Source organism: Gobius niger (genome assembly GCF_951799975.1).
Source record: "Gobius niger genome assembly, chromosome: 1".
NCBI lineage: Eukaryota > Metazoa > Chordata > Actinopteri > Gobiiformes > Gobiidae > Gobius > Gobius niger.
Window position 1 is genome coordinate 56886333 of NC_136852.1, and position 13376 is coordinate 56899708.

At 39.3% G+C, this 13376-nt stretch overlaps 1 protein-coding gene across 1 annotated transcript in view; it reads left to right on the forward strand.

Annotated features, from left to right (window-relative positions):
- The window catches only part of trpv4 (transient receptor potential cation channel, subfamily V, member 4), a 17075-nt gene extending 7093 nt beyond the window's left edge, over nt 1–9982 (forward strand). The window contains exons 7-17 of the mRNA XM_079571132.1: nt 2344–2642; nt 4039–4218; nt 4395–4553; nt 6024–6116; nt 6205–6278; nt 6538–6703; nt 6792–6858; nt 8253–8560; nt 9123–9250; nt 9332–9453; nt 9633–9982. Of these exons, the coding sequence (XP_079427258.1) occupies nt 2344–2642; nt 4039–4218; nt 4395–4553; nt 6024–6116; nt 6205–6278; nt 6538–6703; nt 6792–6858; nt 8253–8560; nt 9123–9250; nt 9332–9453; nt 9633–9736 (1700 nt within the window). The 3' untranslated portion in view covers nt 9737–9982. The remainder of the gene's footprint in view (nt 1–2343; nt 2643–4038; nt 4219–4394; nt 4554–6023; nt 6117–6204; nt 6279–6537; nt 6704–6791; nt 6859–8252; nt 8561–9122; nt 9251–9331; nt 9454–9632) is intronic.
- The last annotated feature ends 3394 nt before the right edge of the window (nt 9983–13376 follow it).

Consider the following 13376-nt stretch of genomic DNA (forward strand, 5'->3'; position numbering starts at 1 on the left):
ACAAGATGAGGTGACACTGAGCCCTGCCCTTTTTTCCTGGTGTGGTTTAGACGGGACATTATAAGGACATTCACTGGTCCAGAGCTGCGTCCACAGGGTAAAGGGGCAGACCTAGTGAGAGGTGCATATGGAAAATTTGTTTTGTTTTTTTGTTTGAGAGTGTTTTGTTGAGCGTTTTGCCACATTTTGTATCTGTCCATGTCATGTTTTTGCATGCAGACTAAAAACTTAACCAAAGCTATGCAAAAAGTAAACAATTTGTCAATATAGATATAGACCAAATTGAAACAAGATCCAAGCCTCTGATAAAACAATTAGAATTTATTTTGTCCCTTTAAAAAAACAAAAAACAAAAGGTCAACTCAAACTAAAATAATAATTTGACAAAAAACTAGACACGGCAGGTTATTTTTTTATTTTTTTATTTAAAGATATCAATTTAAAACTTCTGCCATAAATGTGAAGTTTTCTGTCATTTTATGTGTTCATATAAAATAAGGTGTTTTATGTCTAAAAATGCCCACATTTTTTTTCTGGCAACGAAAACTGAATAATGGATTGAGCCAGATTCAAATTTATGGTTTTATTTTGTTAATTAGTTACAGACTTTGTCAGAGGGGATTTTGTTTATCTCTCGCCTTGTTTTTTAACATTCAAAACTCAATAAATCGGGCTACAAATTAGATATTAAAATATCCCTCTGAAAAAATCTTCCAAATATTGCTTAGTGTTTTTCCTAGATAATCTGAAGTCTGTTGGAGCTACTGACGTCGAGATGTTTTTGCTCCAATGAGAGAAAAATGCCTTTTGAGGAAAAATAGCCCTTGAAATTACGATTTCCCAAATAAATATATGGAAAAACATTCAATCAGTGCAATATTTAAACATGTTTTTGTGAAGATTTATTTCCAGGTGAAAGTTGATATGTTCAGAGACCAATTTGGCCCAAAACCTGAAAACTGAAAAAAAAAATATATATATAGTTTTGCCTGTAGTGTCTCCCTTTAAAAACTGAAAACAAAAAATACTTGAAAATGCACAAACTTAAATTCCAAGTTAGAGTCTTGTGACAGAATTTGTCAAAGGTGGGTGTGTCTACTTTTTACCACTGAGCAAAAGAAAATATACTTAAGTGTAGATTATTTTTGAGTGAACTCCATTTAGAAAAGGCTTGCAGTTCATTCCACTAATCAGTCAATGTTTATGTTATCAAATACATTTACAAAGAAATATATTTTTATTTACTTATATATTACTATTTACTTAATTTTATGGTAATTATTTACTATGCCCTAACTTGAATCAAAACTTTAGACCACAAGCATAACGAGATCAGACAACTCCCCAAAGCAAGCACCACACTGCCATCTAGTGGAAATGAGTGGACGCTCTATGGACGCCACAGTGAATTAGTTCAGGTAACTTGACACAGAGAGTTGAGCTGTCAAAAACTTGGCTGTTTCATAGTGACATAGTGTTGTTTGTATTTCCTCATTATTAATCATTCAATTATCGATGCTCTTTTCTCGGACTCTGGCTCTTGTTTTTGTATTGTTTTGGACTCATCACATCAGAGAGGATTTCTGCGCGTCATCATCATCACTCTCATCATTTTTAATTTGCCGCAAAGCTTTGCACTGAGGTGAACAACAACCTGGCAGGCCCGGCGTACGTCTAATGGGATTAAGACGTAGCTAACACTCTGCATGTGCCCGTGCAAATCCGTGACGATGAGCACGTCTGTAAAGTGACAAAGTAATCTGTCACCCACGGCAACAGCCCATCAGCAGCTAAAGTGAAAAAGTGAGACCTGTTGGACAATTTCACAGGACATGGAGGGACAAATCTGAGAAAATTAGGCTTTGAATCGCCTCTTACTGAGTCTGAAAGATAAAGGCAGTCATAGATCCTGTACACAAGTAGAAAATGTATATTATAATAGCATTTTTACAGGACAACACTAAAAAAAAGTGGGTCTAAAGGGTGGAACAGTGGTCTGCAGGATGTGAATGTGTGATCCTCATTAGCTGTCACACACACACTGTTTTTGTGCTCTTGGACAAAACACCTTGTAGCTTTGCCTGTATTTGTTAGTGTGGTTGTGATAGTCCTTCAGTCAGTTTGTCCCATGGCAGCTATGACTACTGAGGAGTGAATAACTAAGTGTTGAGCTTTGAGAAGATGGTAAAGAACATTTCCAATTCAACCCATTATTGTGATCTCTAATGTAACCTGATGAATAGTCATTTTAAAAAGTAATAAATAGACGTTGCAAATGGCACAACGTAATGAAAAATGTAGTAATGATTATGATAATACTATGAGTGTTCTCTGTTCCCACAGGGGAGCTCCCTCTGTCCCTGGCGGCCTGTACAAACCAGCCCGACATAGTGCACTATCTGACGGAGAACCCGCACAAAAAGGCCGATCTGCGGCGCCAGGACTCGCGGGGGAACACGGTGCTCCACGCTCTGGTGCACATCGCAGACAACACTAAGGACAACACGCGCTTTCTCACCAAGATGTACGACCTGCTGCTGATTAAGAGCGCCAAACTGTATCCGGAGTGCAGCCTGGAGACAGTGCTCAACAACGACTGCATGTCCCCGCTCATGATGGCTGCCAAGCTGGGCAAGATAGGGGTGAGTGAAGTTAAAATAGAAATACAGACATTTGAAGTGGAAAGGACACCATCATTTTTACTTATATTTAAAGCACTTTAAAGCATAATATATATATAATGTGGTAATATAGGATTAACATAAGTGTAATAACGTGATAATTACATGGAAACAGGACACACAACGTTTATTTATGGTACAGTTATATAAAAACTCATACTCTAAACCAGTATGAAGACTAGATGAAGCAAGCTTTGTGTTTATAATATGGAAACAGTGCTTGTTATCCTTATTGTTACCATGTTATTTCCATCATATTTATTGCGGTGCTATTCTACCTAAAAACAAACAAATCCTAAACGGCATAAAACTCAAAACTTGGGCTAAACCGATTATAGGTTTAGGCCCTAAATGATGAGTAGGTCTAAGCAAAGAGTTAGGGCTGGGCGATATATCGATATATTTTAAAAAGAGATTTGGAATTAGACCGTATATATATATAAATATAAAAAGAAACAGGTACTCTCAAGCTGATTTAAAAAAAGAAATCTTATTCTTAAACTGAGCACTTTATTTTGTTATCTCTTTATATATAAATGCTGCCCTGTTTTATTTTCTGGGCTATTTTTATTCAAGATATATATTTTTATTTATTTAAATGTGCACCTTATGGAGCTTTGTTATCCAGTGTTTACATTTTATTGTGAGTTTTCAATAAAACTACTCGTATTTGGCTTTGACTTTGACTTAACATTTCATTTCACAGCTCTCACTTTGCGGAAACAATATCGGGATATATATCGTATATCGATATTCAACCAAAATATATCGAGGTGTGACTTTTGGTGCATATCGCCCAGCCCTACAAAGAGTAACCCCAAAACACAAAAGAACCCACCTTAACCGAGTGCATTTTCTCCAGTTCAGCTTTACCCAAATCTTAAAAGCTTGCATGGTTGCCGTGTTGTTGGGGGAGTTTTTTCAACGCTTTTTCATTGCATTTTTGCCATTTTTTTATTGCATTTTCAGCGGCGTTTACATCTCATTTTCGCTGCTATTTAGAAGCTTTTTTTTTTATTTGGGTAAAGCCAAACTGGAGAAAACTCGGTTCAGGCTTGGGTTAAGAGGTTAATAAAATAAAAGTATCAAAAACTAGAACTACCGAGGAGCCTGAATACCACATGAAGTGCAACCCTGAAAAGCCGTGTCACGTGACCAAAAAGGCTTACATTACATCACATCGTTTTCAATTCTCACATCCAACATTTGCATCAACCGTTTCAGACAGAGAGCCAGACCAAAGGCCTTTGATATCAACTACTATGTAAATCATTTATTTGAATCATAAAACCCAAATTGTATTCAACAGAAATTAATATAGTTTGTAAATAAAGAAGTCATTGCTTGTGTTTCGTAGGTATTTCAGCATATTATCCGACGTGAGATCAAAGACGAGGAAGCCAGGCATTTGTCCCGAAAGTTTAAGGACTGGGCTTACGGACCTGTGTACTCGTCCCTGTACGATCTATCTTCACTGGACACATGTGGAGAGGAGCCATCTGTGCTGGAAATCCTGGTCTACAACAGCCGCAATGAGGTGACTATCACAAGGGCAATTCATCAAAGAGACATATATAGCAACACTGCCAACTTAATCATCCCGGGGAGTGCGAGTAAATACAGACGACATCCTTCTTTACTGTAAATGAACCAATGTGCAAGACGACATTTACATTCCTGGCACAACATTAATTCAGATTTTACTGTTGTTAGAATCGTCATGAGATGCTGGCGGTGGAGCCCATCAATGAGCTGCTCAGAGCCAAATGGCAGAAGTTTGGAGCCGTGACTTTTTACATCAGTGTTGTCTCCTACCTCATAACCATGATCAGCTTTACTCTAGTGGCGTATTATCATCCAACGCAACTGACGGTGAGTGGGAAAACCTGAAAGCACGGATCGAGCTTAACATTGTGACCTTTGATCTATAATTCAGCCTCTTACACAACATACATTTCAGAGCAAGAAAAAGCTACGATAAGTCAGTTGTTGGAATAATGGACCGAACAGATCATTGTTTCTCTGACACTAGTTGCTGCTACATTGGTGGAGCAATGTAAATAAGTGGTCACGTTTAAATAGTGCTTGTCTGCCTCTGTTTTGGTCAAAGTACGAGGAACCCCTCACCCATTCACATAATCTAGACCAGTGTTTCCCAACAAGGGGCACATGAGCGTTTGGCAGGGTGAAGTGAATTATATTTCAGTAGGATTTTCAAAGAAAAGTTCACTTAAGTGATATTTTGCTGTAAAAAAGTTTAACCTCCACCTGAGCCGAGCACATTTTCTGCAGTTTTCCATTACACAAGTGTAAAAGCTTCTTGAAAAAGCGTAAGAAAAGTGAGACAATAACGAGGACGAACATTTTTAAAAACCCATCAAAAAGTGACAAAGAAGCGACAAAAACTTTACAAAAAAAACAATGATAAGATGATGATAAAGCTATAGAAAAAGTGGAGAAAATGTGACAAAATCGCAATAGAAAAGCCACATAAGAGCATTAAAAAAATGATGAAAAAGTGGCGAAAATGTGAGAAAATGCAACGAAAAAATGACAAAAAAGTGATTGAAAAAGTTAAAAAAAAACGTAATAAAAAAGCCACAAAAGAGCAACAATGGAACAATGGAAAAAGTGGCTACATGGATAACATGGCAACAACGTGAGGGAAAAGATCAGTTTATACCAGTTTTGTAGGTCTTAGCTTTCAAATGAGGCGTTATACTGGCCTATCTAGATTGTAAGCTCCAGTCGTGAAGCTTTTACATTTGGGTAAAGACAAACTGGAGAAAATGTGCTTGGTTCAGGTGGGGGTGAAGAGGGTTTTAGTCTTATTTTGAACCCAACACAATACTACATTTGATTATTTCATTTTATTTAACCAGGAAAGTCCCACTGAGTTTAGGAAGTCCTGGCTCCACCTATTGTACATATTTTCAGTGGCAGGGGAAACCTATGTGTCCCGTCCCGTCCACATAAGAGGTACTTTGAGTAGAAATTAAAGGCTCATGGCAAGAAAAGGTTGGGAACCCCTGATCTAGTGTACAAATGTCTTGCCTAAGGACACAGCAATAAAACGGCTTTGGATGAAAAGATGAACACTGTACCAACAACTCATACATCCATGAGACTTATATAATAATCTTCATTAAACTAGTCTGTAGGGTCATTTCCATCAGGTGTCCAAGGTGACAAAAGCGTGGCTGCCATTGTTCCAACAATGCCACTAGCTGTACCACAGAGCCACTGTTATCACCACCCAGTGTTTAGCCTGATCAGTGTCTTAAAATAATTGCAGTTTCAAATGATGTTTCTTCAACACCTCAACATCTGTCCTCTGCTCAGCCTCCTTACCCGTACAATGCCTCCACGGACTACCTGCGCATGGCCGGGGAGATCTTGACTCTTGCATCCGGGATCTTCTTCTTCCTCACTAATGTACGTGCCTGCCTCCTTAATAGGATTTGATAATGGTGTGTTGACTCCCATTGCGCTCCCTTTAATCAAGTCCAAACTGTTGTTGCAGATAAAAGACCTGTTCCTGAAGAAGTGCCCCGGAGTGAAGTCTTTATTTATTGATGGATCTTTTCAGCTGCTGTAGTACGCCTCCGTCTTTTTTCCCTTTTCACCTTTGATGTTGCTCTTTAGTGACTTTTGCCCAAGGCCGATTTAGCGCTCGCTCAATTGAGGCATCTAATTAGCTCTATGAAAACCTGCATTGATGTGTTGTTGTTTTTTTTAGTTTACATCGCTAATTAAAGTGGTGTTGCAAACAAAGAGCACAGAATGTCAAATGCTAGTTTAGGTAATTAGTCCTGTCACATCACGTGTTATTTTTATGTTGTCGTTTTATTTGTAGCTTCATCTACTCGGTCCTCATCGTTGTCTCCGCTGCTCTGTACCTGTCTGGAATCAAGGCGTACATTTCTGTCATGGTGTTTGCGCTCGTCCTAGGTTGGATGAACACGCTTTATTTCACCAGAGGACTGAAGCTCACGGGCACTTACAGCATCATGATACAGAAGGTTAGACACAAAATGTAATGAGAATTTCTCAAAATCAATTTTTCATGCGCTGCTCACCACTCTGCGTTGTGTTATGTTTGCTTTGTAGATCCTTTTCAAAGATTTGTTCAGGTTTCTGTTGGTGTACGTGCTCTTCATGATTGGATACGCATCAGGTGGATATGCTTGTTTTTTTTTTTGTGGGGGCTCTACAAAGGTTTTCAATGTTATTACAATTATCCGGATAAACAGTATGAATGCACAAACTCTGATAAATCGTGACAGCTGGACATTTTTTTATACAGATGGCCAACATTTCAATTAAGCAACGATTAACCACATCTAATTTCCAATGCCAAAGTTGGTAATTGTGTTCCCATAAGATTTCAAAGAGGTTGGTGATGACACATAACAGTGCACAGGTGTTAAAGATGACTCACAGTCACCAGGCAAACTCAGCAATCTAAAGTGACAACCTCAAATTTTATTCGATACACACAGCGGGAGGAAAAAGTGTGTACAGCCTAAAATGGTCATAAAATGTGGTCTGATCTTTATTAAAATCAAAACAATGATTAAACAGGGTCTGCTTAAACTAATACCACCCAAACATTTACATTTTATCATAGTTTTATCGGCCATAACATGTAAACATTCACAGGACAGCGTGGAATAAGTGAGTACATCTCCTAGCTGAGGATCCTCCAAAAGCTACTAATAAGTCAAGTTTATGTTGACATTTAGAGTCTGGTGTGAGCCAGAATGAAGTCAAATCACTGAGGTGTGGCTTAAAGCTGCCCTGGGCACTGAGAATTAAAAATGGTCTCTTATTGAGAAGCATTGTCTGATGTGCCTCACTCAAAAGAGCTCTCTGAAGACCTATGATCAAGAATTATTGATTTGTATAAAGCTAGAAAAGGCTACAAAAGCATCTCTAAAAGTCTTGATGTTCATAAATCCACGGTTTGAAAATTTGTCTATAAATGGAGACACTGCTGCTTCACTTCCAAACATCTGTAAAGATGACTCCAAGACCACAGCGCGGGATATTTAATGAGGTAAAAAAATAAACCTAGACCCAGTCAAAGTCCTGACTTAAACCTGACTGAGATGCTTTGGCATAACCTCAAGAAAGCGATTCACACCAGACATCCAAGAAATCTCACTGAACTGCAAAAGTTTTATAAACAGGAATGGTCCAAAATTCATCCTGATTCTTGTGCACGTCTAATCTGCAACAACAGGAAACGTCTGGATGAAATTATCGCCAATGGAGGGTCAACCAGCTATTGAATACAAGGGTGTACTCACTTATTCATCCATGTCCTATGAATGTTTACATGTTATGGTCAATGAAAATATGATAAAATGTAAATGTTTGGGTGTTTTTTGTTTAAGCAGACACTGTTTTCTCATTCTTGTGATTTTAATAAAGATCAGACCACATCGTGCGACCAATTTAGGCAGAAATGTAAGAGATTCCAAACGGTGTACTCTCTTTTTCCTCCCACTGTATCATGTTTGTTACTGGGCCAAAACATTGACTTGTCACTTACCTGTTGTTGCCCAGCTCTGGTGTCCCTGCTGACCGTGTGTCCGTCCGTGGGCTCGGACTGTGGAGACGAGGGCTGCCCCACGTACCCGACTTGCAGGGACTCGGACACGTTCAGCGTCTTCTTACTGGACCTGTTCAAACTCACTATCGGGATGGGGGAGCTGGACATGATCCACAGTGCGCAGTACCCGGCAGTGTTCCTCATATTGTTGGTCACCTACATCATCCTGACGTTCGTGCTTCTGCTAAACATGTTGATCGCTCTGATGGGAGAGACTGTGGGGCAGGTGTCCAAGGAGAGCAAGAAGATCTGGAAGCTTCAGGTAAGAGCAGTGGAGTTCACTCGTGTGGAAAACCTCTGAGTAGAAATAGTGCAAATAGTTTATTATTATTATTATTATATTTTACTTTAATTTATTGAATTTATTGAATTTATTGAATTTATTGAATGTATTTAATTTATTTATTTATTTATTTGAGAGGGACAGTAAACACCTGAATGTGCACTTAGAATGAGGATAAACATGTACTGTTATTTTACACAGTACAAATAAATCACGACACATTACTCTAAAGAGCACACTGTTGATTTGATTTTAACCATTTTTTTTTTCTTAAGGTATTAAACGTGGGACACATGTTTTTATTTATTTTACAATATTTACATCCATTGTCTCAACTAAATAAAAAAATAATGATTGGTCTAAATCTTGAGTAAGGCCCAAAAGCTACACTGCTAAAGTCCTGGATGACTGAGAGCCTACCTAAACATCAAAAGATTAACTCTGACAAACGTACATGACACTGCAGTCATTTAGTGTAATTTTGTAGTATTTCTTTGAATTGCAAGAGCCAAAAACAGACAACATGTGTTTATATTGATAGTGGGCCACCACCATCCTGGACATTGAGCGTTCGTTCCCAGTGTGTCTCCGTAAGTCGTTTCGAGTCGGAGAGATGGTGACAGTGGGTAAAAACTGGGATGACACTCCCGACCGCCGCTGGTGCTTCAGGTACTTGTATTACAATGACACACGATCTCAGATAAATATGAAATATCGGGGAATCAGGCTGATTTACGTCGTCTGCTTTAGGGTGGACGAAGTGAACTGGACTCATTGGAACCAGAACCTGGCCATCATCAATGAAGACCCGGGGAAAAACGAGACCCACCAGGTCCATGGGCTCCATCAGAGCATGAAAGGCTTAAGGAGAGGTGAGACGATTTCCAAATGTCATGTTTACGGTGACTTTACACAGATAGGCTACTCTGTATAAAGATGTATCGACCATTTAAAACAAGGCACAGTTATTGCCTCAAAATAGACAGTGTGTTCATTAATTCATTCAAATTCTGACATGGTACAGTTCAGGATTGCCTTCTCTCTCCTCCAGTAGACCGCTGGTCCACTGTGGTTCCTCGAGCGGTGGAGCTGAGCAGGGGGCCGCGCTCCCGGGACCTGGTTGTAGAGATGGAGCCACTTACGCCCAGACACTGACAGCAGCAGGTACTGTCCATCTTACGAGGAGACGCCAGCATTAAAGAGGCTGCTCTGCCGAGGGCCATCGGGGCTTAAGTGCACTCATTTGCACAGATCACATGGGACCTTTAGGAGGATGGTAGAGCTGCAGTTAGGACAAGGACAGCGAGTATCAGGCACTGGATGGACTCATTCCTCATTCCATTATAAAGTTTAACTCAAAAATGTTTCAGAACTTCCAAAGGCCTTTATTTCATTTTGATGTTTTTTTTATTAAATAAGGGTTTCCAGATCTTTTGCCTCACGAAGAGTGCCTTGCTTTTTCCTCATTTTTTCTACACAACAACCATTTGACCTAAACTTCCAGAGCACTTTGGATTTTCACTTTTTTTTTAGCAACAACACTTCATAAAGAAAGATTAGAGTAGAAGCAAGCTATTTGTTTTATTCCAGCTAAACCCAAAATTTGCAAATCACTGCCTACATAAGAGTCTACATTGTTGCATAAATTAAATTGCTTTTCTTGGATGAGGCAATCTCTCCACTCAGGGATTTCAAAAGAGACTCGCTAATCACATTAACTAGTTGTACGTTTTCTGATAGGCGACTGAGGCATATTTACAGGTTTTGTAATTACATTAGCGATATAAATAAGGTGCAGATCAACAGGTGTGATTGCACTGAAGTCTTGACATTATACTGTACATATTGATTCCCTAATATATACAGAAGGCAGATGTAGGATTGTATATTCTTAGATGTGGGATTGTAAATTTCTGTTTCTAAATGACATCCTCCTATTATGTATTTAGTTCATAAACTGCTTATTTCAGCCCATTGTCAACAGAAGCACGGCTTTCGTTTAACTAGAACAATGCGCTGTGCTATTATTATGAGCGCACAAAGACATTGTTCGGGACGAGATGGGCATGATGAGTAGGTTACGATTGCCGAGCATATATGCAAATGCCAGACAATAGCCCTTTTCTCTTATGGTTTGTCTTTGAATTTTCCGTGTTATTGTTTCTGTGCAGCTGGGGTATTTGCATAATCAACTCATTGCACTTGGCTGTTGGCCCTGTGTAGTGTTCAGATTAAATGTGCATCTACTGTTGTACATATGCATTTGCGACCGTCACTGTAAAACACGTGTACAAAGCCACATTTTTACAATTTTACCCCTGGGTTTTTATTGTAAGTATTTTTAACTGGAAAACATTGTAATTAATTTAAATAAACTGAACAAGAAACAAAAAAGCGGCTGTCTGTAATGTCATATATGCACTTCAGAAACGTACAGTCTTTTTCAGGGCCATTTGCAGTATCTGTTTTGTCCAGCAGGTGACTCTACAACCTAAAATTCCTGCAGCACATACCTCACAGTCTCCACATAAGTAGAGCTATTTGTGTTTGTCCTTCTGCAAACAGCTCTATTCTGTGTATACATATGGAGTGGTGAATGAATAGTTTCTGAAAGTTTGGTTATGAATTATTATTTGATTAAAATCTGGTGCGCTACATATTTTGCCAATATTTCTAAAATATGTAGAGCACACAAACACATGAAGAAGATGTCAATAAAAGATTTCAATACAGACATCTTCAAAAGAAAAACTTAATCTGTGTAAATATTCAGTTGCTGAATGCAGGGAGGGATATCTGCTTATGGTGAAATCCGTTTTATCATTTCAGTTCTAACCATGTTTAACCATTACAGTAACAAAAGAAAATAATGTGTTTAAGACCAGAAACCAAACTGAACCTGGCTTTAAAATCAAAAAGCACTTTGGAGTTGCTTTTGTCCAAAGTAAAGCAAAAACAAATCAAACATAATGTAAACCTAATCATCAGAAAAGTCTATTTCAGTGCAAGAACCGCTGTTTTTGAAAAACATACTGATCAACACCCCCTCCTCGTCCTGGCACTCTCCTTGTGGCCAGCAGCGTTTGAAGGACACAGAGAATCTCTCACCACCTCAGAGGCTAATCTTCTTTGCCCCAACTTTAACTGGGCCACTAATCCTGCAGGTTTATCTGAGCAGCGAGCACCTCGCGGGCTCCTCGACCTGCCCTCCTCATCACGGCCCTTTAAGTAGGCCAGGCCTTGCAAGTGTCAGCAACTTTGTATGGTGATTCTCGGTATAGCCTGTACTGGAACTTAATCAAGGCTGAACAAAATGGCTTGCATATTGTGTGCGTGCGACTCAACAAACAAAAATGACAGCCAAACTGGATTATGTTGAAAGGCCCCAATTTAGTAAGCACACATAAGGGAGAGCTCCATTTTTAGCCAAAAGGTCTTAAGCGAACCAACTAGCAGAGTTATTGGCAGTACAAATTGTACGGCTTCTGTCCACTCAGTTCAGCTTGAAGGTGTTTAGGCTCAGGCGGATCCTGGACTGGACTATGGCCAAGGCATTCTTTATTCACTTTATTCACTACTGCTCACATTCAGCCAAAGCTCAGATGTGGCATCACTTTTACTAATATTTACTTAAGTTTTGAACAAATTGTATTCATGTTTTCTTTGTTTTTTCCTGCCCCCTTTTATATTTAACATAGTTAAATATCCACCTAAGCCTCATTTTCCAACTCTCTTTAACATATTCAGATTTTCTAACATGTACTACCTTTCATCTAATGTATATTTTTAGTCGACCTGTAGGCTATGCACAATCTAACCCTACAACCATTGGTCTCTTTAAGCCAGCAGGGTCGATTTCTTCTCCTGAAATGAATTCTTGCTCAACAGTGCGGCCCGTCACTTATGTGTGGTATTTCTGAGTGAAATGAGTAATTACTGGGAGCACGGGGAGATGTGGAGACAGATATATTGGTCAGGTGGTGCGTGAGATGACTTCTGAGTTGATAAGATACAAGGCAAGTCTGAAACGCCTAAAGCCACAATGCCCTCCAGCCGCCCGCCTGGCCCTGCGCAGGCATCTCTCATGATTTACAGTGAAATTGCAGGGACTCAATGTGGCGTGCAGGTGAATGAGTTTCACTAATAAGAGGAGCGTTTCTGCTCCACCGAGCCCTTTTTCCGTCTGGCCAGGTGCAAATAGATGCAGTGTGCACTTTCACAGTGGCACATGCACCGGTGGAGTTTATTCTTTGAGTGATATTTCAGGAGGGGAAACAGACCCAACTATATTACAAGATCAAGGTCCTAGAAATGGCACAAAGACATGGGTTAAAAGGTTGTTTAGGTTATAGATTTCATGTTGATTCACTCACTGCAACCACAGGTGATGGCAATAGTATTGGAGATGTCATGTATGACTTAACAGCAAATTGTATTCATTACTAGAACTATAGCATTTATTTTTAATGAATCTGAGCCCCTATAGAGAAGAGGTGACCGCAGAAAACACACAAGAAGAGCAGTTTCTTTAGATGCTCAAAAACCCAATTGTTGAAACATTACAATATGTGGAGAAACCCTTTTTCCTGGATCTATCACAATCAACAGCGCAATGTTTGCTTGTTGTCTATACAGGTGTCAAGATAGAAATACTCTAAGGCGTGAGTATGAAGGTTTTCTAAAGACTTTTCCTCATCGTTGATCAAAATACCAGTGTGTGCTTGTTTTAATGACAGGAACGCTGAAGAAGACGGTCTGCCTCAGAGGTGGAAAACAGATGCAGATGTGTGAAGAC